We start from the raw sequence: 27,939 nt of genomic DNA on the forward strand, positions 1-27,939 counted from the left end.
TTTGGACAAACAGTAACAGTGAGTTTATTCAAACACTTCAACCGGTAGCATAGTAACAGAAGCGAAACTGAGGACTGTCTCAAAAACAACCAATTTGAACGCCATTATATACATTTCCTGGCGCAGCATAAAACAATGTATACATTCCTTTTGGGAAGAGGAATGTGGGCCTAGTCATGAAGTCATAAATCACTCCCACCTGATAACAAATGAAGGTGGGTCTCCATCTTGCATGGACACAATCAGTGGGTAACGTGTCTAGATGTCCGGCATGGGAAGCACATGATCACTGCATGTGCTGTGTCCTGATTGGCTGAGTGTTCCTGACTTCATGGCATCTAACTTTATGGTGATTTTGGATTGGCTGCCCCTCCGACCATGTCTGCTGTATTGGGGCCAATCTTCCTGGACCATTGTGGTGTCGCTGCCTATCTTTGGGATTATTCTGTATTTTTCCTGTTCGCGCATTTGTTCTGTTGGTTACATGCCACCACACCTGTGATCTGTCAATCAGTTGCCTCAGGTCTAGGTTGCAGGGCTTGCCTGACCACATACTTCTGACTCTGGGTTGATGGAGAGGTCATATCAGGTGATTTCAACAACAGTGATTCAATTTTGTTTTTATGCACACATGTATCATTGCGTACATCAACATCAATATTAACATTTCACCATCTAGTTGAATTTTCAACTACATAATTTACCCCAATATTCATGCTAGTCACATTATATGGGGCGGATCGTGCTTCAGTTTTAACTATTACTGCTTCCCTAATTACTTGGATTCTACCCAATTTAAGGACTGTGTTTTTACAGCAGGAAACCCTCACTTGGAAAGCATACAGAAACAATATGAAGATGAGAACGGGCAGCAATGACATACACAAACCAGTCAACCACCGGGGAACCAGGAAAACCAATAGTTATACCATTCCTGCTCTGGGGCACCTCCCTCCTAACTCATGTCTCTTTGTAAACCGTGTAGTGCTCGGATGGCTAGAGTCAAAGTCCTGTTGTCTATGACATTGCCTAGGATAAATGTGATATTTGTGGTCATCAAGTGATACACATATGGATGTTGAGTCACCATGAGGCGGATGGCTCTTAGTTCTTCCTTGATCATATTAAGGCCAAGCTCAGTACGGTTCATCATTTTCAACATTTGCAACCAGCGGGCGTTTGTTGTCGTCTGCATGGTAAAGAAGGGTATGGATCCTCCTGCATTTGCTTATGTGTAAGAAAACAGTCTAAATTCTTCCTGAATGTCCTTAAACTGCACCCAGCCAAAAAACTCAGCCGTTCTTTTCTCTCAAGCCTGATGCAATAGAGTGGTCTTCTTCTGTAGCAGATGTTGGTACAACCCTGACAGATCTCCAGGAATGACCAGGGTCAGGGTGTGTATGGTGACGAGGGAGTATTGACCCCATTATCGGGGGCGAGTTAGGTGTAGGCAAATTCACTGCACTGCCAGAAAGTATCCATCAGCATGGAGGTGCCCCATTACAAATCTGGTATGTGTAGTATTACGCCACAGTTCCCATTTGTGCCGAGTGGAATCGTTCCTTTACCTATGAAACACAAGGAATACAGTGTAAGTTTCTGTACAATTAGGGGTTGCCTCTTCCTCTCCAATCATGTGTACCTATCTATCTCAGTTATCCCATATTTCCTGACATGGGTTATCTGTGCTGGTGTTTAACCCTCCCCAATGAGACTAATTTCCCTTCATATCATCGAGGTGGAAGGCCCTACACTCGAATTCACTGGAATTCCATGTCTGGTGTCCATTTGTTATTACAGAAGACTGCCCCATATGCACTAAGGGTCACCCTGGGACCACAGAGGAAATCGGAGTGGAAGTGTTTGTGCACTGGTGCAGTGGCTTTGCAACTTCCAAGAATCTCTTTCCTGGAAAGTCTTGTGGCCCAACAATATCCTCACCTATGGTGCCCCTCCAGTTCATCCTATGTAGCTCTGTTTGAATATCGCTAGGCTCAGTGAAAAGGTGCAGTGCTGTGGGATTGGCCACGTAACGAGTCACATTCACAATTCTTCTTTGGGGTTCTACTCTGTTGGGTTGTATCTTGGCCCTAATCCTACACAGGTACAGGTGAAAAAGGCATTTAGATTTTTTGGGGTCTATCTCTTGGTGCAAGTAAAGTCTGTCTGCACCTACTGCATGCAGCATCAGTGAACAGACATAACATGATTTGGCTGATGTCTGGGTGTCCACAGGGGTCATGTGCTGATACCAAGTGTTGTCAAGAGTGCACCATGCAGTTAATGTGGGATGCTAGTGTTAGGTTCAGTGTAATTATGAGTGACATTGGAGATGCCCCTATTCGACCGCTGTGCGAATGTCGGGGTGGACTCCATTTGACTAGGCAGATCTTTGGCATAATATCGATATAGCCACATCCAGAGTAAACAGAGGGTATACAATTGTACATCAATACATAACGTATTGAACATTACAGGTCTTTGGAATGGATACAGGGATGATCTATGTAGTCCTACGGTGTTCAGGGGTTTCTTTACTTTTGGAAGAGTTCAAAACTTTTGTGGATAAAGATTGCAGTCTTTGACTTACACACTTGGGCCTTGTTATGATAATGGAAGTGGTCACCACAGAGATGGGCCACTGTAAGGGGGTGCACTCTGGTGGCTTGATTGCAGAACTGTTGGATAAGAGCTACTGTTAGTTGGTTAAGCTCAGAGAACATTTGCATCTCTTTACATCATCAATCATTCTTGGGGATTACTGTGCCTTTCTTTTTAGGAGGGTGCTTTATAATAATCCACATTTGTAAAGCGCGAACAATCAACCGTAAGGGTCTCTAGGCACTGAGGGGCCGTTGAGAAGATTAAGCAAGCTATTGCCCAGAGTTACATGGTGCTGGGCTAATCTGCCACCGGCGCTGTGGATCGAACCGTGATACCCAGATTCCGGAGTCAGTCGCCCTTGCCGCAGCGCCATACCTCTTCCTGCTTTTACATTCATACGTGCTATTTCAGTAGGGCACTGGAAGGTGGCCCCAATTAGGGTTTCTACTTTCTCTGGTTTCTAAAACATTGGGTGTTTGTTCATGGGTCGCCTTAATTCTTGCTTACGGTTCATCGGTTCTCCCCCATGACAGAAAAGAATAATTGTTAAGGGGTGGTCTTCATGAGCATGCAGCTGATCTCGGTTATTTAACTAATATTTTATGGGTGTCTCTAGACTTACAATGTCCTACCTTCCCTAGTGTGTGTGTGAGGGGTGCCTTTCGACCTACACATGTGCTGTAATTAAGTGTTGTTTGTGATTGCAACATGCTCTGGGGTCATGTGTATACCCCTCCAGTCCCAGCATTCAGTGGGACCCTCTTTATTGGCGCCAGGTATTTTGACTATGCCCTTTTTCGAAAAGGTTCTTTGGGGCTACTTTTGGGCTTCTTTTTACTGGTCTTTTGAGCCTTTCCCAAGGTTTCCATGAGATTTGCTTGCTTCTACTGTTGTGTACCAGAGGGGTCAGAGAGCTGTCATGCAGCCCCCATGTCTTTCTGATGTGGCGGTGTCCCAGACTGGGATATTTACCCCCAGACGGTGTGTGTAAAGCCTTATGTGTGTCAGCTGATCGCTAGGCCAGATACGGTGGTGAGCATATTTCTGAGTACCTTGCATGGAACTGTGATGGATTTTCGTGGACTCTCTCCTTCCCAGCACCCCCTCTCCCTCTGATGATGTCTTATCCAGGGTATTTGGGCCAACTATCCCCGGCTTTGGCCCGGGACTTCTAGCCGGTAACACAATACTGTTGTTTGTTTTGGAGGACATGACCCGACGAGCAGGCTTTAGATATTTATAAAACTTTGAGGGAAAGGAGGAGGTAGATTTTCACTAAATTGAGAATCCAGTGCTAGGCCAGAACGTGTTGAAATTTGACCGATACTAGTAATGGAAAAGGCGAGCGATTTTTCTAGTGAACTTCCCTACTGATTCGGTGTACTGCAATGCTTTGCGATCGGTTGGAGTTTGTCCATGCATTAGGGACATTATGGGGTCTTTGTCATTCCAAGTGTGTGGGAATCCTGGCTCAAAGCACTGAAACATTGCTTTGTTTTAAAACTGAAAGGAGGCCACCATTGGCCTGGAGGCTGTTGCCTGCAGTTGGAACCACACACCATGAGGGAATTTTGGTCCCAGGCCGGAGGCCCGAAAGAGGGGTCCGTTTGACCTGGCTGTTGGAACCCGTCCCAATTGGACATGGGTAATGGGACCTGTATGCCTGCTTTTATACACTGGATGGGGAACCGCCCTGCCCCCGTCAGACAGCCCTCCCCTTGTGGGGGTGGCCAGCCAACCTCGCCCTGGGGAACCAGCAGCAGATTGGGGCCTAGGCTTCTGCCAGCGCCCGAATGTCAGACCTTAGTGTGGATTCCTTATCGACAAAATGTACAGCAGCCCAGAGTTTCCCGAACACAATTAAAGGCTTGAATTCCCAATGTTGCCTTACTAGTCTTTATTTTTAAATTCTTTTGAAGTCTAATTGAAGTGGATGTTTTCACTCTGGGGGTTTTAACTTACTGTGTAGGTAAGTTTTGTGATTCTGTAAAGGCATTGCCTCCCTAGACAGTTACCCCTCCCTGCTGTGATCTTTGTTGAGCTGGGGACACAGTCTGCTGTATTCTTTTCAACTGCCTGATCCCTGCTGCTGTGGTTCAGTGGTTGCCTGACCTCCCTGCAGCTGAGTATTAGGTGCTTCACGATTATTCTATGCTTGGCTATGAGAATTGTTATTTTGTGGGGCCTGTCCTAGATTTATCGATTTCTGTCCGTGATATGCGTTTAAGCGGCATCGGTCGGCCATGTGGCCCATTTGGTGGCAATAATAACATTCACTGAGGTCAGGTTGCTGCCAACCTCCCTGACTTCTGCCATTATAACTGGATTGAAACCCTCTGGGGTTCTGTGGTGGAGCCCCCTTCAAGACTCGTGCCATTTGTACGTTTGTGGCCAATGTGGCCCCCTTGAAGGCTGTCTTTTCAATTGGTGTTGGACCAACTTGGCGGTGTCTTTCTGGGCTAATTCTTGTACCCTCCCAGTTGTCTGCTGTATGGAGAGTACATATGGTTCCCTGCCCATCTCATGCTCAGGATCCCTCCACAGGTGGTCCATGGGGACACTTCCTTGGGGTGGCTCCATATTTGCTCTATGTGACAAATTTCCTATGCTGGTTATGCTTTTGGGTATCGCATCTGGCATCAGCTAGGGGGCTTCAGGCATGGGGAATATACCACATAGTGCCAGGCAACCATGTCTGTACCACCTCCCCGCCACATGGGTGGAGGTGCATTTGTGATGGTAGGGGCTGAGCAGAAGGATCTCAGAGGTACGTGGGCTCTGGCTGTTGCCATCATGAGCCCTATGTACCTTGGCCCTGCTTCCTGCCCAGTCTCGGGGGACCGAGTATGATTGTGCATGTTACGGTCCCAACTCTCTTCCTCCTTGCATACCCTGATGGCTATCAAGGTTCTCATTCCTTTGGCTGCTTCAACTAGGAAGTGGTGTTCTCGACAAGCCCACTGCCAAACTAACCTGCATACTTTAAAGACATTCCCCATATATTCCAAGACTACCTCAGGGAAGCGGGTCTGATTGGCTGGGACTGTCCTTGCCTGTGTACATGCAGTGCAGGAATGCTTCGCTGGTCTAGGTACAAGGTAAAATGCTAAAGGGGGGGAGCAGGCTATAGTTAATTTTTTGGCAAACTGGATGGACTTAGTCATTCGGTCGCACCCTAACATATTAGTCAGGGGTGAGGAGAAATATACTAACTGGTCTCTTATTCTATTCCCTCATCTACAGCTCAAGGGCTTCTGTGAAGGGGATTCCAGCCACTGTACCCAAGACTCCTTGTATAGCTGTAGTGTGATGTGATAAGGGGACTGCCCCTTCCTGAGGCATGGCCTTGTCACCTCCGTGTCTACCAGAAAACTGTATGGTGTCTTGTTCACCAGCACTGTGGCCACCATATCTTCCTCTGAGAGGTCTGGGGTGGACAGCCAGATGTGTGTGTTTATGGGTATTTTGTCAGTTTCTGGCATAGGTTCCCTATTTTCCCCTTTGGTCAGCTGGGCCGACCTTGTAGCCTCACTCCTGAGGTCGATCCCAGGGGACTGGGGCCCTCCTCCTCCTCACTCTCGCTAGTCATGTTGCAGTCCAGACCCACTATGAATCTCCCTGTCACCCATCTGTGCTCACCTGAACTGGTGGTAGTGCATTTTTCCTGTGTTCGATGGCCTCAACATGATGGGGTGATGCTGGGATTGCCTGGGCATGCTGGTCTGTTGGCCTCCCATGTTTTGATCCAGCAGTTTATTGTTCTGTAGGGGTGCATGTCGCTCCTTCGTCCGGTGGATTGGTATAACCTAATGAAAGGATGGTAGGCAATGGGCTGAGCACCTGCATACCTACATATGGTAGAGGAGGTGCAGATACCTTGTTTGCTGGTTCTGGGATAGGATTGTCATTCTTTGGGATCCTCAAAGATGGCCCATAGTTCTAACAGTGCCTCTCTTCTGGTTGTCTTTTGCCCTGCATATTTTCTCCAAATGTGTGTTCCTGTCTGTTCAATAATGTTAGTGTTGAAGGCTCCCCCCTCTGGCCAGGGGAACACATGTACCTTAGTATGTGCATGCCATTAGTGGCAATTTGTGCTATGTTTTTTAACCTGCGTGGGGAACCTTGTGTTCATGTGCTTTAGCTGTGACTCCATATTAAGCTGGGAACTTTTTAGGGCACTGATACACTCCAGCTTCTCAGGATTACGTAATTTTAAGTTCTACTCTGATTGTGGGGAAATAAATATTTCGGATTACTCTTTACAATGACCTCCACATGCTCAATTCTATATATAGATGCATCAGAATAGAGGTTTAACAAACATAAACAACAATGCATATGAAGAGTCACAACTTGAAGTAAAGGGCAATTGTTAGTTCAAAATATGTGAATTCAGCAGAAAAATAGCAGACATCAAATAACGACTGTTAGAATTGGCAACGCCTTCATAAGCACGCTGAGTCATTAACAAAGCTCACCACTAAAGACAAAAAGACAGTTGCAACAATTTACCAGCACCACAGCATCAAGAATGCATCAATTAGTAACCACAATGAAGAAAGAGAGAGAAAAATTGACACAGAAAAAATGATGACTGTGTCCCCAAAAAATCCTTAGCCTGCTTCTTAGGAAATGCTACCAGATTATAAGGGGAGGCTCTACGTGGTACACGGGACTAAGTGAGCCCAATAGTATGTCAGTATCAGCTCCGGGACAAACAAACAACAATGTACTTGAAAACCAGGAAAAACTTGAAAACCACAGGCTCTTCTTGGCCTAGCACAAACTACACCTAATCTCCAAGGTCTACATTTCCCTAATGTCTGAAATACACCCTATATCCACCCAGGGGTCATGCGTACCATCTGTATCAATCCCAGCGGTCCAAGAGAACAACACAGCTCACTTCTTTCAGATACCTTCAGTGTTAAGAAACTGGTAACACTGAGAAAACCCTTTTAGACTAAAAAATAAGATCAATGTGCTGGCCCTATACCAGAACAGGGCCTATGCGTACCATCTGTATCGCACCCAGTGGTCCAAGCGGTGAAAGCTCGCCCCTGTATCACACCCAGAGGACAATCGTACCATCTGTGTTCAGCCCAGCAGTCCAAGCAGCTAACAACATTCACCTTTCCTAGCGTTCTATCGAAAAAAAGGGGACCTCTGCGGGATCACCTCCGAGACCACCTTGCTACTACTCAGTTTGGATACATAAAATGGGCAATATGTCAGATTTCTGTCTGCTGCAGGGTGGGCAGGTTACAATTTTGCACTTCTTCCTGGGTTGCTATATGCCAAAAGCTGGGACTCAGGATCAGATGTAGTCTCTTACCCACTTGGCGGCTTCAGGACTGACCTCTTCCCCATGGATACAGCATACCTGCCAATCACATGTGCTGTTTGCTCACTTTCCTTACTGCGCTGAGGAGAATCTGTGTAGTCGGGGTTTTTCCTGCAGCTGTAGTTGGGTGCGGAGCACCAATCTCTCCTGGCTGGCTAGCTAAAATGTTACTTGAATGTGAATTAACCTTGAAGACAAGAGGCATTTGGCAAAACAGAAACTGTTGGTTTAATTAAACACTTCGCCCGGGAGTACATTTACAGAAAAGAGTCTGAGAACTGTCTCAAAGTACAATCAATTTGGGAGCCATTATATAAATTTCTTGGAACATCAGAAAAAAATTAATAGATCCTTTTTTGGGAGAGGAATGTGGGCCTAGTCATGGAGCCATAAATTAGTCGCACCTGATACCACATGCAGGTGGGTCTCAACCTTGCGTGGACACAATTAGAGCCAGTGCGTAATATATACAGATGTCCAGCATGGGGGGGCATGTGATCACTGCATGTGCTGTGTACTGATTGGCTGAGTGTTCCTAAATGCATGTGGCATCTAATTATATGGCGTTTTGGAAACACGCGCCTCTTCGGCCATGTGAGCTTTACTGGGGCCAATTTCTTCAGACCATCGTGGTGTTGCTGCCTATCTGTGAGATTAGTCTGGGTTTTTCCTGTTTGCGTGTTTTTCATGCTGGTGACGTACCACCCCACCTGTGATCTGTCAATCAGTTGTCTCAGGCCTAGACGACAGGGCCTTCCTGACCACGTATTTCCGATTCTGGGTTGATGGAGAAGTCCTACTGGGTGATTTTGACAACAGTGATACGATTTCGTTTATATGCACAAATGTATCATTGTGTACATCGACATCATTATTAGCAACAACAATCACCACAGGGCAAACACCGACATTGAGAGTGAGTAGATGTTTGCCATTAGGTGAAATGTGTGCATATTTAGGATTTGAATCAGAGTTCATCAGAGTGCAGAGTAGTAAAACTACACTTGATTGTAGATATCTGAATGCAGTTTTTCTCTTTCGTCTGTCAATCAGACTCTGTATGTGTTAGTGTAATGGAAAACCAGTATTTACAACAAGGCTGTCAGAAATTGACTTCCCTGTTGTAATCAGGTTTATAGTGGCATATGGTAAGATTTTAGAGCAGGCATATGATTTCTTGGTGCTGCTACTATCTCGTAGTGACATGTGATTGACAAAATAGCCTGCATGTATCAATATCTTATTGGCATAGTTTATGAAATGAGGTCTAACCGAAATACAGTGGCGATTGTACAGCAGCTGGGGGAATAATACAAATGAAAGAGCACAGGAGTATTGCACAAAATGATAGATAGCTGCACCAATTTCCACATGCCATACAATTTTAGATCATGCATTAGTCACTGATTGTACATCTACTTTTCCAACCAACACCAGTATGTTTACATAGGCAACTGTCTGTCACAAAAAAGTCCCTATCACTTGTGGAGTCCCCTATGGTTCCATAATGTTGCCTGTCAGCTTCAGCTTCTACATGGAGCCATTTGATGCTTTGCTCACAGATAAGAGCATCAAGATTCACCAATACGCCAACGATAGACAATTCTACTAGAAACTCTCCTCTGCTTCAGACAAGCAATCCCTCAAATACTATTTGGACTTCATCCAGATCTTGATGTCTAGTGCCTACAGAAACTCAACCCAACTAAGACAGACTTAATTTTATGTGACGAAAAATCTTACATCACACCCTGGAAACCAGGCACAATAAGGTGAATTTTGATGGTTTTGAATCCTAATTCTCACTGAATGCCAAATCACTGGACACTGATCTCTCCCTCGAGAATCACGTTACCAAACAGAAAAAAACAGTTTGTTTCTTCCAGGAAGCGACTTGAGAACTGCTGTTTCAGCCCTTGTACTCTTGCATCTGAATAGTGGTAATGCCCTACTCTCTGACACCACGCTGGCATCCTTTAGGAGCACCAGCACATCTCATTCAGGGCCTCAGGAAATATGATCACATCATCCCTGCCCTGATGGAATTCTGTTGGCTCTTGTGGACGGTGCGCACTAGATGGATCATTTACAAAAATGTCACAACCAATATTTTGTAGCCAATATTCTCGACCCCCTATATTTATCTTCTTCCTTTTTTCACATTTTTCATGTTATTTGTGATTTATGTTGTTAGTGATATGATGTGTGTCATAATCTGAGATTCATGTTATTAGTGATGTGATGTGTGTTATAATCTGAGATTCATGTTATTAGTGATATGATGTATGTTATAATCTGATATTCATGTTATTAGTGATATGTTTTGTGTTATAATCTGAGACATCTGTGACTTTATGAGCATAAAGCCTCCAGCCTGCAGTCTAAATCCAGAAGGCCCTCCTAACCACAACCAGGAGCTGGTAAGAAGATCCGACCCCAAAAGGCACCCCTGCAACTGACGCCCTATTTGTGTGTCTAAACCAATGGTGCCTAACCAACCCTTAACTTCCCAAATTACCTCTCAAAGTGGTGGTCGCACCCAGAAGTCCTTTGTCTCCCTCCCTGCAGTGCTTTTGAAAACCGGAGGTTCTCCACTAAAAACAACAGGGCACCCAATGTCGAAACAGCACTCTGCACCCGGCTTTCTCAGGGCCGCTGAGGGTGCACCTTTTGTGCTACTTTGTTTCCTCATTTGCCCTGACCTGAAACCTAGGAGCTTTGCTCCCACAACCCAGTGGCCTGCTTGCCAGCAGCCACCAACCGGAGGCCCACTATACACCATTGGATAACATTGGGCCTCAAAACTCTGCACCTGGCCGCCCTAGTGCCGCTGAAGGTGTAACAAGAGGGCATCACTGACCCTGGGGGACCCCTGAGTCTAACACCAGAACCTTAACTCCCACAGTCGATAACTTACCAGTGAACCGATAACCTGTTTTTCCTCCATAGGATAACATTGACAATTTTCTTCCAAAAAGTGTGGAGTTTTGAAATCTAAAAATATTCTTGAAAAATCGCACGAATAACCAAAAAGTATTTACTTACCTGTTTGCAGGAAATGTCCCAGTGCTGAATCTGCGTATCCAGCACTGAGTTAGAAAAGTAACGTAAAAATAACTTACCTGTAATTTACTGAAAAAGCCTATTCATTTCAATGTACTGTATTTGCTAAGTATTGCAACCCACTGCATCCCCTGTAAATCAAACAAAGTACAATTCCTATTGCATTTTCAAACTGTTCTCTGTCAGCAACTTATTACTGTAAAGTATTTAATGCTTTCCTGTTTCAGGTTTGCTTGATTCTAAAAGAACAGTATATTTTTTATACAAAAACAATTGGTCTAGAGTTCAGTCCTTGAGTGTGTTAATTCATTTGCTGACTGAGTGTGTGCATTAAATGCTTAACACTGTCCTCTGAAACTGCCTTACTGCTCAACCACTCTATCACAAATAGAGAGTAAGGTTCTATCTAACTTTAACCTCCGCCTACCTCTGGGGTCACCTGGACTCTATACATACTATACCTCATTTTGGTGCAGTATATATAGAACCAGTTTCCTACATTGGTGGATCAGCGGTGGGATACACAACTTGCATTTGTTGGACTACTTGGCTACCACTTGATCATACAACAGAACTCTTCAATTGCCTTTAGAATTCAATTTTCAAATTGGCATTTTTACAAAACTACTAAAAGTCTTGTCAGGCCCTTTCTTTAGTCCCTTTAGAATTTTAGAAAATAAAGTCACTGTAGTCAAGGGTAGAGGGGTTAGAACTTTTTTGTTAGAATGTCTCAAAAACAGAACCCAGCTATTAGTGATGATAGCCATAATGACATACAGGACATGGTTGAGGAGCATGACCTCATCCCGTACCTTCACTTGTCTTTCAAGGAAGTAAGGTCCTTATGTAACATTAAAAATATACCAATGGGCCCTCATCCAACCAAACAAAAGCTCCAGGAGATGTTGGCTGAGTATTCAAAGGCCCACCCCTCTGAAAATGGTGATAACCAGTCAGAGGGAGAAGGAGGTGAGGAGGATGGAGAAAGGTGCCCACATCCACCACTTCCTAGGGAAGAGAGGAACCCTGTTCCCTTACTTCCAAGACTGAACCCATGGGGACCTACTAGCACATGCATCAAAAATGCCATTTGCGATTCCTTATTAGCGAAAAATAAGGATTCGCTAATAAGCAATCGCAAAAGCCTATGCATGTAGAAATCGCTTACAAAATAGCGATTTCTAAATATTTCTTAATTGTGAGTCGCAAATTGCGAGTCGCAATTAAGGAACACCTCCCCATTCGTTCCTATGGGCCTAGAGGCCCATAGGAATGAATGGGAGGACGTTCTCAATTTGCGATTCTCAATTAGAGAATCGCAAATTGAGAATGCAATTTCAAGGGTGCAAGGGTGTCAAAACGACATCCTGTTGCACCCCTGAAATCGATCTGTGTACAAATGTTGCGCACACACATGTCCAAAGGACATGTGTGTGTAACCTACCACTTTGAAAAATGCACTTTCGTGCATTTTTCAAAGTTTTTACAAATTACCATGAAGTTCAACTTCGTGGTAAATTTGCGCCCCCTATCAGCGAAATCGCTAATTATTTTACTTTAATGCATTGCATTTAAGGAATCACAATTTGCGATTCCTTAAATGCAATCGCAATTTGAGAACTCGCAATTAATTGCGAATTCTCAAATTGCGAGTGCCTTGACCCTTCATGCATCGCAAATGCCCTTTTTGCGGGCGCAAACGGACGATTTTTGCAAATCGCACCGTTTGCGCTCGCAAAAATGGTTGATGCATGTGCCCCCTAGAGTCCACACAGGTGACTCAGGTTCTGGTGAGGACATTGAGGACAGTCTCAATGAGGAGGACAGCCTTTTAGCAAGGCTGGCCAAATGACTGGATCTAGAGTCCAGACTCTTGGCTCTAGAGAGAGAAAGAAACAAGATGGGTTTAGCACCATCAATGATGGCAGAAATCAAAATAATAAGGATAAAGATCAATCTTATGATCCTAAAATCCCCAAAGAGATTGTCCCTAGAGGAGGGTGATTACATCACTTAATGGTTCACAGCCTTTGAGAGGGCTTGTGACATGAGAAAGGTGAAGAAACCTCGCTGGGGTGCACTCCTGTGGGAACTGTTCTCTGGTAACTGCAGAGACAGACTCTTGACCCTTTCTGGGCCAGATGCTGGATTTTATAACCTCATGAAGTGAACTCTGATTGAGGGATTTGGACTCACAACTGCGGACTACAGAATTAGATTCAGGAAGGCTCACAAAACCCAAAACCAGTCCTGGATTGATTTTGTAGACTACTCAGTAAAGACACTAGATATTTGGTTAACTGGACACAATGTGCATGAGTTTACTGGAATTTACAACTTGTTTATGAAGGAACATATTTTAAGTAAATGCACGAATGAAAAGTTACATCAGCATTTGGCAGACCTAGGTCTAAATTCTCCCCAAAATTGGGAAAGAAAGCAGACCACTGGGTAAAGGCTAGAGTGACTAAGACGACCACTGGGGTGACCAAAAGAAAGGGGTTACAAAACCTCCCCAGGAGAAAGGTGGTGAGAATCCCCAAGATAAAAAGTCTGAGTCTTCTCAGGGGCCCCAAAAACCTGCAGAGGGGGGTGGGTCCCAAAACTCTTCCCAATCCGGTCCTAGATACAGGGGGAAGAACTTTGATCCCACAAAGGCCTGGTGTAACAACTGTAGAAAGTTGGGACACTTAACTGGAGACAGTGCATGCTCTAGATAAAAGGCCCCTAGTCCTACAGCTACAGCCACTCCTTGTGTAGCAAGTCTCCAGATGGGATCAACAGTGTGCCCAGAGTAAATCAGGTTGCACACTGAAGCAGTTCTAGTTTCAGAGGGCGACGTTGAGTTTGCCACTATAGCTGTGTGGCCACCCAACTTAAAGAAGTTCATACAATACCCTTGGATTAATGGAACTAGGATAGGGGCTCTGAGGGATACAGGTGCCACTGTCACTATGGTGAGAGACACACTGGATTCCCCTGAGCAATACTTGATTGGGCGTACTTACCCAGTCACCAATGCTGACAGTGTTGACACTAACCATGCAATGGCTATGGTGACATTAGGCTGGGGGGGGGTTACTGCCCTGAAACAGGTAGTGGTCTCTCCAAAGCTACCAGCTGCATGTCTGCTTGGCAATGACCTGGTAACCTCAGCCTGGGCTGAGGTTGAACTAAAAACCCAGACAGCAATGCTGGATATCCCTGAATTGGTGGGTGTAAAAACAAGAGCACAGACCAAAAGGCTTAGTGAAAAAGAAGTATTGGAGCCTGAAAGTGTGACCCAACCTTCTAAGAGAAAAGGTAAGAAGACTGGGGAACCAGCTTCTATTCAGCAAAAGGATCAGGACCCCTCTCCGCATGGAGAGGACTTGGACACCCCAGAGGGAACTGAGCCTATGGAGCTTGACCCTTCCCAGGTTGAACTCTTGGGCCCAAGGGGACCCTCTAGGGAAGAGCTGTGCCATGGGCAGCAGGACTGTCCCACTCTTGAAAGCCTGAGGCAGCAAGCTGTTTCAGAAGCAAAGGGAGATGTCAGTGGTATCCACATAGCTTATTGGGAAGAGGGATTACTGTACACTGAGGCAAGAGACCCCAAACCTGGAGCAACCAGGAGAGTGGTAGTGCCACAGAGGTACAGAGAGTTCCTCCTAACCTTAGCTCATGACATCCCCTAGCTGCACATATGGGCCAAACCAAGACTTGTGAGAGGCTAATTAGCCACTTTTACAGGCCCCAGATGCACCAAAAGGTGAAAGAGTTTATCAGCTCCTGTGTTACCTGTCAGTGGCAAGACAGGTGGCCACCCAAAGTCCCCCCTGATGCCACTGTCTGTGGTAGGGGTTCCCTTTGAAAGGGTAGGTGTGGACATAGTGTGTCCACTTGAACCTTCCACAACATCAGGGAACAAATTCATTCTAGTGGTAGTGGATCATGCCACGAGGTACACTGAAGCAATTCCCCTTAGGACTACTACATCTCCTGCAGTAGCCAAGGCCCTAATTGGTGTCTTCACCAGAGTAGGGTTTCCTAAGGAGGTGGTTTCAGACAGAGGTTCCAACTTCATGTCTGCTTACCTAAAACATGTGGAAAGAGTGTGGGGTGCAGTACAAGATTACTACACCCTATCACCCACAAACCAATGGCCTTGTTGAGAGATTCAACAAGACATTGAAAGGCATGATTATGGGGCTCCCTGAAAAACTCAAAAGGAGATGGGATGTCCTCTTAACATGCCTGCTTTTCGCTTACAGAGAAGTGCCACAGAAGGGAGTAGGGTTTTCCCCTTTTGAACTTCTGTTTGGCCATCCTGTAAGGGGACCACTCTGTCTTGTAAAAGAGGGTTTAGAGAAGCCTCTCCAAGACCCAAACAAGATATTATGAACTATGGCTTGGTCTAAGGTCCAGAATGGCTGAGTACATGGAAAAGGCATCCAAAAATCTTGAGGCCAGCCAGGAGCTTCAGAAGCACTGGTAAGACCAAAATGCTGCACTAGGTGAATTTCAACCTGTGCAGACGGTATGGGTTTTGGAGCCAGTGGTACCAAGGGCACTCCAGGACAGATGGAGTGACCCTTACCCTAGTCTAGAAAAAAAGAGTGAGGTCACCTACTTGGTGGACCTGGGCACAAGCAGGACACCCAAAAGGATTATCCATGTGAAGTGCCTAACGCTCTACAATGACAGGGCTGACTTCACCATGCTGATGGTGACTGATGAGGGGCAGGAGGCAGAGAGTGAACCTTTCCCTGACCTCCTCTCCTACAGCCCAAAAGATGGGTCAGTAGATGGAGTTGTCTTTTCAGATACCCTCTCTGCTCAACTGCAGACTGCAAGCAAGTCTTGCAGCAGTATGCTAAGCTCCTTTCCTTGACCACTGGTCTGAAAAACTGGTATACCCATGATGTGGACACTGGTGACAGTGCAACTGTCAAAAACAAAATCTATCGACAGTAAGACCAAGTCAAGGAATGCATCAGAGCTGAAGTCAGCAAGATGCTGGAGTGAGGGGTTGTCGAACCCTCTGAGAGCTGCTGGGCCAGCCCAGTGGTTCTAGTCCCCAAACCTTATCAACAGGATGGAAAGAGAGAAATGAGGTTCTGTTTGGACTATAGAGGGCTCAACTCTGTCACCAAGACAGATGATCACCCTATCCCAAGAGCAGATGCGTTGATAGACAAATTGGGTGCAGCCAAATTTCTGAGTACCTTTGACTTAACTGCAGGGTACTGGCAAATTGGCATGGCCCCTGGAGCAAAAGAAAAAACAGCATTCTCCACACCTAATGGGCATTATCAGTTCACTGCTATTCCCTTTGGTTTAAAGAATGCCCCTGCCACCTTCCAGAGGTTGGTGAATCAAGTCCTTGCTGGGTTGGAGTCCTTCAGTGCAGCTTATCTTTGGGCAGGAGAACTGGTGGGAAAAACAAGTGAGGGAAAGACGTGTGCCCACCTCTGCCAACTCCACCCCTCAAGTTTGGGACGCGAGGTGAAGCACAACTCCGAGGCCCTGCCATCTTGAGGATGGGGGGACCCAACCAACCAGGGACAGGCTCCTGCCCCCCTCCCACTGGAGGGTGGTATGATAGGGGGCGTACCCACCCCATGGAAGGGACCCACTGGTCCCTGCCCTTTACCTACCTGTAACGCCCCTAAATCTAGTATTTAGGGGGCACCCTGAACCTTGCTTCCTCAGATCCAAAAATGACAAGAAGGAAAGAAGAAGGACCGAATAGCCGTGCAGACAGCTAATAAGAGGAAGACGCCCACTGACTTGTCCCCAGCCCTACAGGCCTGTCTCCCCTCGAACCTGCTCCTGCAAAATCCCTGTGTGTCCTGCAGCCAGCAACCTCAAAAACCCCGGAGGACCTGCCTGCCTTCCCTTCCAAAGACTGCTTCTCCCATGAACACCGGATTTTTTCAACTGCAACCTCTGGCTGCTGCCGGAGACTGCGAATCCAGCCCTCTCGGCACCCGCCGAACCAGGCCCGAGCTCGAGTGGAAAAACACTGCAAGGAGGTCACCCTAGTGATCTTGACCCGAGATCTGTCGACCCCTGACCTGCCTCAAGCCTCCTGCCGACGCCTGCAGTCTAAATCCAGAAGGCCCCCCTAACAAGGAGCAGGTAAGAAGATCCGACCCCAAAAGGCACCCCTGCACCCGATGCCCCATGGCCTTGTATGCCCAAACCAACGGTGCCTAACCAACCTTTAACTTCCCAACTTACCTCTTGAAGTGGTGGTCGCACCCAGAAGTCCTTCGTCTCCCTGCCTGCAGTGCTTTTACAAACCGGAGGTTCTCCATTGAAAACAACAGGGCGCCCAACGTCAAAACAGCTTTCTGCACCCGGCTGCCTCAGTGCCGCTGCGGGTGCACCTTTTGTGCTACTTTGTTTCCCCATTTGCCCTGACCTAAACCCCAGGAGCTTTGCTCTCACAACCCAGTGGCCAGCAGTTATTGGATAACATTGGGCCTCAACACTCTACACCCAGCCACCTTAATGCCGCTGAGGGTGTAGCAAGAGTGCATCACTGACCCTGGGGGACCGTGAGTCTAACCCCAGAACCTTAACTGCCACAGTAGATAACTTACCTGTAAACCGATAACCTGTTTTTCCTCCATAGGATAACATTGACAATTTTCTTCCAAAAAGTTTCTACGTGTGGAGTTTTGAAATCTAAAAATATTCTTGCAAAATCGCACGAATAACTGAAAAGTATTTACTTACCTGTTTGCAGGAAATGTCCCAGTGCTGAATCTAGGTAACCAGCACTGAGTTAGAAAAGTAACGTAAAAAGTAACTTACTGAAAAAACCTATTCATTTCAATGTACTGTATTTGCTACGTATTGCAACCCACTGCATCCCCTATAAATCAAACAAAGTACAATTCCTATTGCATTTTCCAACTGTTCTACAATCAGCAGCTTATTACTGTAAAGTATTTAATGCTTACCTGTGCCAGGCTTGCTTGGTTCTAAATATAAAACAACAGCATTTTGTTTTTATAAAAAACCATTGGTCTAGAGTTCAGTCCTTGAGTGTGTGAATTCATTTGCTGACTCAGTGTGTACATCAAATGGTTAACACTGTCCTCTGATACTGCCTTACTGCTCGACCACTCTACCACAAATAGAGAGTAATGTTCTATCTAACTTTAACCTCTGCCTACCTCTGGGGTCACCTGGACTCAATCCACACTATACCTCATTTTGGTGTAGTATATATAGAGCCAGTTTCCTACACAGACCAGTTTAGGAATATTCATAGGAATAACTGGGTCAAGATTACTAGTATGCTATATGTTATTTATATAATTATATTTACAGTTACATAAAGAAACCTGGTGGGTTGGTATGGATAATGGCTCTTCAAAGTTTTTCTCTTTCATATGGGGACAATTATGCTGGGAATTATTGCATTTGCACCAAAATCTGCATGTCTCAGAGTTCTATGACCTTTTTTTATTGCTAGTAGCATCTCGTTTGTACTGTCAAACTTTAACTCTGATGGGGTCACTCTTCATTGCACCCAGTAACTTTGACAAGCTTGTAATTGTGACTTCTGCGCAAACAGAGGGTTCACAGATTTATGGAACACTCATAATGAGAGCCTAAACACCTAACTTCTTCCCAACAACTCTTTTATTTCTTTTGTATTTGTATATATAATAAAAAAGGCCTCTTACATGTAAGGTTCTACATTAGTTGGGTGTAATTCTACTCAGTTTTTTATCTGTAGTGGGGAGGAACAATTGTTATGTCACTTAACATGTAAATGATACTTTTAAAGCCAAAATATGCAGTCTTCCCTTGACCAATCTGCAGGATTTTAGTGGCCTACTGAGGTCCAGTGTTCTTCAAGCACATAGAAATGGAGGTGATGGTGCCAGCATCATGAACAACCTTTGGCAGACGTTCAGCACTTATTCAGGTTCTGTAACACGAAGTTCCCCTTCCAGACAGTATTGCTCTGGGTCAGACTGGCCTATAGGGCAATCTGGCAGTGCCTGAAGGGCCGGTCCGACATGTCAGTGTATTGGCAGTTTTTCGGCTGTCTGTGGGTGTTTTATGGTCTGGTGTGCCAGTGTTTACTGCTGATTTCTCTTATATTACCACAAACATGGCCTGCAGCAAGCACCGATGTCCAAGGTCTCAATACCTTAAAATATTCATATACAGATTGTCTGTTATTTAAAACTGTCCTGATTTGCGAACATTGGTAACTTTTTTAGCTGTCTGATTTGCTAATGGGCCCACTTTTAATTTGGTGGCCAGGCTCTTTTTTTGTCCCAGTCCTACCCTGCGACTGCTGCTTGTTCTGAATACCTTAGTGTGTGCAGATGACAAGTAAAACCTGATTCGGGGGCTTCTTGTAATAGCACCCAGGAAACTGGGTTCTGCTGCCCACGAGGGTGACATTGTATGAATGAGCCCAACAGTCAGAAACAAGTCACCAGGGTAAGAGGATACAGTGAGGTGCTGCATTCTTTCACACTCAGCTAAGGTAACTAACACTGACACAGAGATAAACAGAGAAGGGGTGCCCTCCAAATTCTAAACACACAGAGATTCTCTCTCTTGACATTTTGTCCTCCATCACTGTCTCTTTCTCCCCACATCACTCTCTGCGTATTTGTATTCTGTCTGTCTCATTTTTCTCTCTCACTCTCTCCCTCATTCTCTCTCTGTCACTATTTCTCTCTCTCCCTATCTCTATCTATCTCTCCCTCTCTTTCTTTCTCTCTCCCTCTCTCAGTAGCTTTCTCTCCCTCTCTCTCAAACTCTATCTCTCCCTCTTTCTTTCTCTTTTCCTCTCTCACTCGCTTTCTCTCTCTCTCCCTCTGTTCTACTCACTCTCTCCCTCACTCCCTCTCTCTCCTTCTTTCTTGCTCTCTGTCTCTACCTCTTGCTCCCTCTCCCTCTCTCTCTCTCTCTCCCTCCCTCTTTCTCTCCCTCTCTCTTTCTCTCACTCTTTCTCTCTCTCTCTCCACTCCCTCTTGCTCTATCTTTCTCTTGCTCCCCCTCTCTATTTCTCTCTCTTTCTCACTCTCTCTCCCTCTTTTTCACTCTATTTCTCTCTCCCTCTCCCCCTCTCTCTCCCTCTCTCACTCTCTCCCTCTCTCTCACCCCCTCTCTCTCCCTCTCTTTCCCTATTTTTCTCTCTTACTTTCTCCCTCTCTCTTTGTGTCTCTCTCCCTCTCTCCCCCTTTCTTTCTCTCTTCCTCTCTCTCCCTCTCACACATTCTCTCTCTCCCTATCTCTCTCTTTCTTTCTTTCTCTCTCTCTAACTAGCTTTCTCTCCCTCTTTCTCTCTCTCACCCTCCCCCTCGCTCTCACTCTCTTCCTCTCGCTTTCCTTCTTTCTCTCTCCCTCCCTCTCTCTCATCCTCCTTTTCTCACTTTTGTCTTTCTCCCTCTCTTTCCTTCTTTTTCTCTTACTTTCTCTCTCCCTCTCTCTATGTCTTTCTCTCTTTCTCCCCTTTCTTTCTCTCTTTCTCTCTCCCTCCCCCTCTCTCACTCTCTTCCTCTTGCTTTCCTTCTTTCTCTCTCCCTCCCTCTCTCTCTCCCTCTCTCTCACCCTCCCTCTCTCACTTGCTGTCTCTCTCCCTCTCTCTTTCTCTCTCTCTCACCCCTCCCTCTCTCACTTGCTGTCTCTCTCTCACTCTTTTTCTCACTCTCCCCTCCCTCTCTCTCACTCTCTTTCTCACTTTCCCCCTCCCTCTCTATCTCTCTCTCTCTATCTCCCCCTCTCTCTCCCTCTTTCCCCTCCCTCTCTGTCACCCTCTCTCTCTCACTCTTTTTCTCTCTCTCTCTTTCGCTCTCTCCCCCTCACTCTTTCTCCTTCTCTCTCTCTTCCCCCCTCTCTCTATCACACTTTCTCTCTCTCTGTCACTCTTTTCACTCTCTTTCTCTGGCTCTCCCTCTCTATCTTTCACTCTCCCTCTCTCTCTCCATCTTTCTCACTCTATTTCCCTCTCTCTCTCTTACTCCATTTCCATCTGTCTTTCTCTTCCTCTCTCCCCTTCTCTCTCTTCCTATTTCTCTCTCCCTCTCTCTTTCTCTCTTTCCCTCTTTTTCTCTCTTACTTTCTCTCTCCCTCTCTCTCCCACCAATGACTGCATGTGTGAATGAGTTAGTGTGACGTCAGGTCTGTGACGCAGGGAGGATACTGGTACGGGTTGTTTCCTGTTGCTGGGGTTTTTGCGCTGGATCACACGCATGCTCTGACCTATTGATATGCTTTTCGCGTATGCTTTCACTGCGTGTGACATTTCCGTGTGTGTTTTTCACTGCGTGTAATTTTCCCGATTGGCACTTAGGCACACTTGTTTTTTCTTAATTTGGTCTCAAATTGTGGGTGTTTTGCCACATCTTTACGGGCCGCGGGAACGCTCTAACGTTTCAACACGGCCAATCTCTGGTGCGCTTACCGTCCTCCCTCTGCTAGGAGGTGTGTTGGACTCGTAGATATGGCGCGTGTGTTCTTATCCTGTGGGGTTTGAACGGTGCACCATGGTTCCCTCGTGAGCATCGGCCTGGCTGAACGCCTCACGGAGGTTGTATTTATTTATCCACGCTCCGCTGTATTCTGGCACTTATTATCAGCGGAGTCCCTATTTTGTATTTTACACACCCTTGGGGTCTATATTGAGGCTTTTAAGCCTTTCTGTGCACTTCTTCCCAGGCCAGTTATTGCCATATATAAACTTTTTGCTGCACCAGACCTTCTGTGCCCAAGGCTTTGCCCTATAAACCTGCGACTAAACCTCGCACTCTGAAGCCAGGCACCCAGCCCATATTGGAAACAACGTTACTGACTCCCAGTCCTAACCTATTACCGGGCACTCCAGTGCTGGTTCCTTCCCTTTTGTCCAAGAATGGATCTGGACTATGAGGAGGACTGTCAAGGGGAAGAGAATGCCCTAGCCGACCTTCCCTGGGACGACGATTTTTATGATGCTGTGGATGCATCAATCTACAAAGCTGTGGGGGAACATGGCCCCCTTAGAGGACAGACTGTCCCGCAAAATTGACCAAGATCTGGCTCACCTCACTCACCTTCCATTAGCTCCTCTCCAGTCCCAGCTCTCTGCTCCTACTCCAACCAATGAGTTTGTCCCTCCTCCCAACAAAGGCGCCCGCAACGCTGGGGTGGACTCCTCTGCCTTTGACAAACTGAAACAGGCCTTTTTAGCCACACAGCCTAACTTACTACCTACAGGTGACGGTCTGCCCATTCCTCAGGGCGATACAGGGAACGCTGCCTCTGACCCTTCCAAGCCTGGTCCTTCGACACTCCCAGATGACTCCGCTGATATGTTTTATCCTGACAACATTATTCATCCCCGTTCATTGGTCCGGTACCCGGCGGATAAGGTAGCCAGCTATGTGGCAATGCGTATCAGGAAGCCCTTAGATAAGAAAGCGCAGAACTGCCTCCGGGCAGAATGCCCTCGTCCTTCCCTGGACGACAAAGTGGCCCTTACTCCTGAAATTGATGCCCCTATGGCCACGTTTTTGCAAAAGTTTATGCGGGATCCCAAAAAAGAGATAGATAGGTCCTGGCGTACATGCCAGGACAAGCTCTTGGATGTTTTAGGGCTCTTCACCAAAATTCTGGATACGGCTGAGGAAGCCAAGTATCCCGATTCCCTTATTTCCCCCCGAGTCCCTTTCTGGGTGGGATCAAAGGGAAATAGTGTTATTGGGCAATGCTAATTGTGCCCTTTCCACGGAGCATCGCCGCTCCTTACTCATCAAAGTTGATCCGAAGCTTGGGGACCTGGCAGATTCAGAGGCAGGACCAGTGGACCAGGGAGGTCTCTTTGGAGAGCCCTTTGTCAAGGAATTAGACAAATTTGTGAACACCTTCACCGCTCTTGACAGAGCACAAATGACTATAAAAAAGGTGTTTCCCCGGGTGTTCAGGGGGGCCGGTCGAGGAAGAGGCTGCTCGACCGGCCATGGTTCTAACCAACAATCAAGAGGGCAATGTCCCAGGCAGGGACCAGTCCCAGTTCGGGAACATTTACCCTACCAGAGGTCGACTTGGCAAGGGCAGAGGATACCGAGGAGCAGCAGCTTCAAATAACACCGGGGAGTGTTCTCCCTTCTTCCCAACTAAATATAAGGGGGCAGCTGGGGAGTTTTTTCCAGACCTGGCTTTTCTATCACCAGGAATCCATTGGTGATGCAAACAGTTCAAGGCTTTCGCATAGAGTACATAGGCGAGCCTGCTCAGCGACTCAGGCCCCGTCCCATGCAGTCTTCTCTTCTAGACTCCTCCCTCGTGGAATCAGAGGTTGATTCCCTCCTTACCAAGGGAGCTATAGTTCCCGCAGCCCTCCATCCCAGAGTCTTTGTTAGCAACATTTTTCTGGTGGACAAACCGATGGAGGCAAGTGTCCCGTAATAAATCTCAGCGGGTTCAATGAGTGGGTGGTTTACCACCATTTCAAAATGGAGGGGATTTATCTCCTCATGGAAATCTTACGTCCTTCGGACTGGCTGGTGCGTCTGGACCTGAAAGACGCTTACTTGGTCGTCCCAGTTTTCCCTCCTCACTGGGTGATTTCTTCATTTCATCTGGCGAGGGCAGACATACAAGTTTGTGTCCCTTCCAGTCGGCCTTTCATCAGCGCCTTGGTACTTCACCAAGGTCTTCAAGCCTGTGGTGGAATGCTTGAGCGCCCGGGGTATCCTTATGATCGTCTACCTAGACAACCTCCTCTTGAAGGAAAAAACGTGCCCTCTCCTGCTTCTTCGTCATCTTTGGATGACAGTGGATCTTCTCCAGAGCCTGGGGTTCGTCATCAATGAGTCGAAGTCAGTGCTCACGCCCTCTCAGTCTCTTTCCGTTCTAGAATTTGTAATAGACTCCACAACATCCACGCTCAGTTTACCGACCAGAAAGGTGTCCAAGATCAAGCACTTGTTGCGAAGGGCCCTAGCAAAGAGTCAAGTCTCTCTCAGAGACATCGATTGTTTGGTCGGCCTTCTCTCAGCATCCATCCAGTCAATCTTCCCGGGCCCCTTCATTATCGGGCGTTGCAACGCTTCAAGGCACTCCTTTTGCGCAAAGGGCGCCCCTATTCCCACAAGGTAATGCTTTCCGAATAGGCCCGGGAAGAGATTCATTGGTGGTTACAACACATGGAGGCCTGGAACGGTCGAGGGATTTTTGGCTCCGCGCCAGATTTAGTGATAAAGTCAGATGCCAGCACGTTAGGCTGGGGCGCCAGATACGGCGATTTTTCCACAGGAGGATTGTGGTAACCAGAAGAATGGAAGTTACACATCAACTGTCTGGAGCTTCTGGCAGGCTCATTTGCCATTCGCTGCTGGATGAGGGAGTCTGTTCAGTCCTCTGTCCTTCTAAATATTGACAACATATCAGCGGTGCGATATATCAATCATCTGGGAGGCATGAGGTCCAAAGCCCTCTCGGATTTGGCCGAAGGGTTTTGGCAATATTGCCTGGGTAACCACATCTCTGTGACAGCGGAATATCTTCCCGGTCAGGAGAATTCAGTAGCGGATTTTTAGTCCCGCAACTTTAAAGACTCCAGTCTGTGGAAATTGGATTCAGAGATTTTTCCGTGGTTGAACGACTTGTAGGGTCTCTTTTCGATCGATCTTTTTGACTCCAAGCTAGAATGTTCATGCCAACCGGAGTCACCTTCACCCTCCAGAGAAGGATGAAATGTCACACAAGGGTAATTTCATATCCGGGATTCCCTGATACTCCTAAGTTGTGCGTGGTTCGGTGCGTCAAGGCATACGAGAAGATGACAGAGGAGTACCGTCCTCCAGGAGAACGCCAACTTCTTATTGCCCTGCGTAAACCCTTTAGGGCTGTGTCTTCTCCCACGATTGCTAGGTGGGTCAGGTGGGTTATGCAGGAAGCAGGCATTAACCTCAGGATCTTTGGAGCTCACTCAGCACAAGATGCTATGGTTTCGAAAGCATTTGACTTGGGGGCCCTTTTTAGAGGATATTCTCAATGCGGCTGACTGGTCTTCAGACTCTACCTTTAGGAGGTTCTATTTCAAGCCAGTCCTGGATATGGCTCACCTCGTGGTGAGCAGGCTTTGAACTAGCATAATCCTTGCCTCCAATCCTGACATAGAATGAAATATGTCCTAGCTATCGTAACAGAAAGTTTCAATTCTATTAAGGACTAGGAGGTGAGGATTATCCCCCCCTAGGGTTCTGATCAATGTGACCCTCCCCGTGTTGGAGTAAGGAATTCATTTTGGTGGAGTTTCTCCTTGTTATTGCGAACCATGAATGTTTGCTTTGTGTTCAGTTATACAATCTGCCTCACTGATTTTGAAGTTCTAGGTTTAATGGTAGCCTAGTTCAGTATGACGATTTACCTTTGTCCTCGTAGGTGCTGATACAACCAAACAAGATGCATGAATGCTGTATGACGGCTTAATTCACGCGACGAAAGAGAACGAATGGCCAGTGAGGGCAGTCTACATCAAGGGAGCTGTGTCCTGATTGGATAGACCAATGCTGTGGCTAATTGGAAAGTGTTGTTTTGCCTACATCTAGCCCAAGGGTTTTGGGAAATGTAGATTTGTACTTTAAAAAAAACATTTTAAAATGTGTCTGCTGTTAATAAAAGTGAGGAAAGAAGGCATAATCCATAATCCTCGCCTCCAAGTCTTTAATAGAATTGAAACTTTCCGTTACGATAGCTAGGAAATTTTTCATTACATGAAATAAATGTTTGATCTTCAGGAGAAGAAGATCATATATCTTGAACAGTAGTTCATGAGAAATTATGGAGTAATGACATGAAAAGGGATATCAATATTGTGTTACTACTACTGAACAGAGAGAATGACGTGATAGAAGTCTGATACCAAACTGTGGAAACATAACATGTTTCTTCCATCACACAACCATGATACATGGAATCTGTGGCAGCAATGGGGGATTTGCATGTCTGCCTCACTGTGCAGCAATATATATTAACACAATGGGGTGACCCTGTGTCCCTAGGAACCTGGGTATTTAACGTATAAAGAACAATGGTTCCCTTGGGTAGAAACAATGCGTATTGTAGTTTAGCCGTAGTTACTTCAGCATAACATATAATACATTTCTGAAAGCAAAAACATTTCTTGAACAAAAGGGGAAAGAGGAACAAGAACACAGAGAAAGGATTTTGCAGCAAGGTTTACCTTCCAGGGCTTCAGCTCCTGATGTTGGTGCCCACTAGTAGTAACAGTTGCTGGTCTGGAATCAGAAAAGAGCATGTTATGTAGTGAGTGTGCCAAGGCGTACACAGCTGTGTACATGCTGTAGGAGAGTCGAAAGTCTGAGACACCATCCACGGACGATGCAAGACTTTTCAGGGTCTCATTCCCTGAACAAATCGGAAGAGTATTCATATAGTCACTGGACAGAAGCTTCCATTCCTTTTTGCCCATCAATCTGCAGTCAAAGATTTCCTGCCATAAGTCCGACAGATCTTCAATTTCTGAAAAGCTTGAAAGTCTTAAACTGTGGAGAAAATCCAACAAACCAAATATTTCCCTTTTTTTAACTGAAAACAATAGTGTCCCATTGAATACTATCATGTGCATTCCATAACTAAAGTTATCAAAAAAGGAGAAAGACACTGAAGCGATAACCGTTTTATGCGGGAATAGTAACCACTCCTCGCGCATAAGATAATGTGTTAAGGATGTGCCTGTGCCGTAGACAATCATCACCTGTGCCGTGGTCTTCCCGAAGTCATACAAAATCCGGTTCAGGGCGAAATGACCCATTTCAGTTCTTTCATTGGGAATCATATAGGAAAACTCAACACAGCCTCCGTGCTGGGTGATCGCCATCTTTAACCCTTGCACAGCTTTCACCCCACTGTCATCATCTGTGGCCAGGATTCCAACCCAGCTCCAGCCGAAATACTGTAACAACTGAGCGATTCCTGCATACTGGGAGAACTCATTCGGGACAGTGCGATAAAAGGATGGAAATCTCACTTTGTCACTTAATGCGGGATCTAATGCCCCAAAACTGATCTGTAAGCAAGAGAAAATGGTGTGAAAAAGTGATTTCCGTCAATCTTTTGGTACATTAAAATAAATCTGCTTTCAAACTCGAAGGCGAGATTGAATTACATTATGTTCAGAGAGTCACAGTCAGAGCAACAGGGAAAAACCAAAATAGGCCTGACTAAAATGACAATAGTGTATGCTACAGCACTGGCCAATGGGGTGGGAGATTTTTATGTTGGTTTTTTAAAGTCAACACAGTTGTGAAACAATATGAAATTGAGAGGCTTTGAAAGAAAAATAATGGTTTATTCATACAATTGTGTGTATTCATTAGTAATACTGCTACCCTACCAATAAAATAAAGAAAATCGTTTTTAGGTTGTACCTTGAGCCAGCGCGCATGCGCTGCTCTGCCAGACTTATTGTGAACAAGTAGGTGAATAGAAGCTCCGCCCACTCTCCATCCATATTTGCCATTGGCTTGTGTCATTGTCCGTCCTAAATACTGGCTTCTGATTCATCATTGGCTTGTTATTCCCACCTTTGTACAGGCTCCTAATTTGTCACCTTCCATGGTAGGACGTGCTTTGGTGCCTTCTCTACTCCCCTCCCCCCTTCCCATTGTCTGTGCCTTCCATCCCCGCCCGCCCGCCCTCTCGTGACAACATAAGGAAACTCTTGTAGAGATCAAAAACATTGAGAGAAATACATTCGCCAATGAAATTTCATTACGGGTACTTTTAAGTGTAAGGAAAATACTTACGTTATTTTGCTAAACAATGGGAATCCTACACACTTAAATCGGAGCGCTGGTATTTACACCTCACTAAAAACAGTTTTCTGAAGCTCTAGATTTCATGCAGCTGCATTGTATCCACACACTTAACTCCAACTGCTGGCCACCAATGGACTA

The 27,939-nt window shown here is 46.0% G+C and overlaps 1 protein-coding gene across 1 annotated transcript; it reads right to left on the reverse strand.

The window, feature by feature from the left end:
- Positions 1-27,600, reverse strand: LOC146863779 (extracellular calcium-sensing receptor-like). The gene is made up of 3 exons (XM_085636750.1): positions 27,568-27,600; positions 26,205-27,050; positions 1-1,568 (listed from the first exon to the last, which is right to left on the reverse strand). The coding sequence occupies exons 1-3, from the start codon at positions 27,598-27,600 to the stop codon at positions 1,524-1,526; spliced, it is 924 nt and encodes a 307-aa protein (XP_085492876.1). The 3' UTR covers positions 1-1,523.
- Between the last annotated feature and the right edge of the window lie 339 nt (positions 27,601-27,939).

The sequence above is a fragment of the Triturus cristatus genome, chromosome 2_1 (genome assembly GCF_964204655.1).
Source record: "Triturus cristatus chromosome 2_1, aTriCri1.1, whole genome shotgun sequence".
Classification (NCBI taxonomy): Eukaryota; Metazoa; Chordata; class Amphibia; order Caudata; family Salamandridae; genus Triturus; species Triturus cristatus.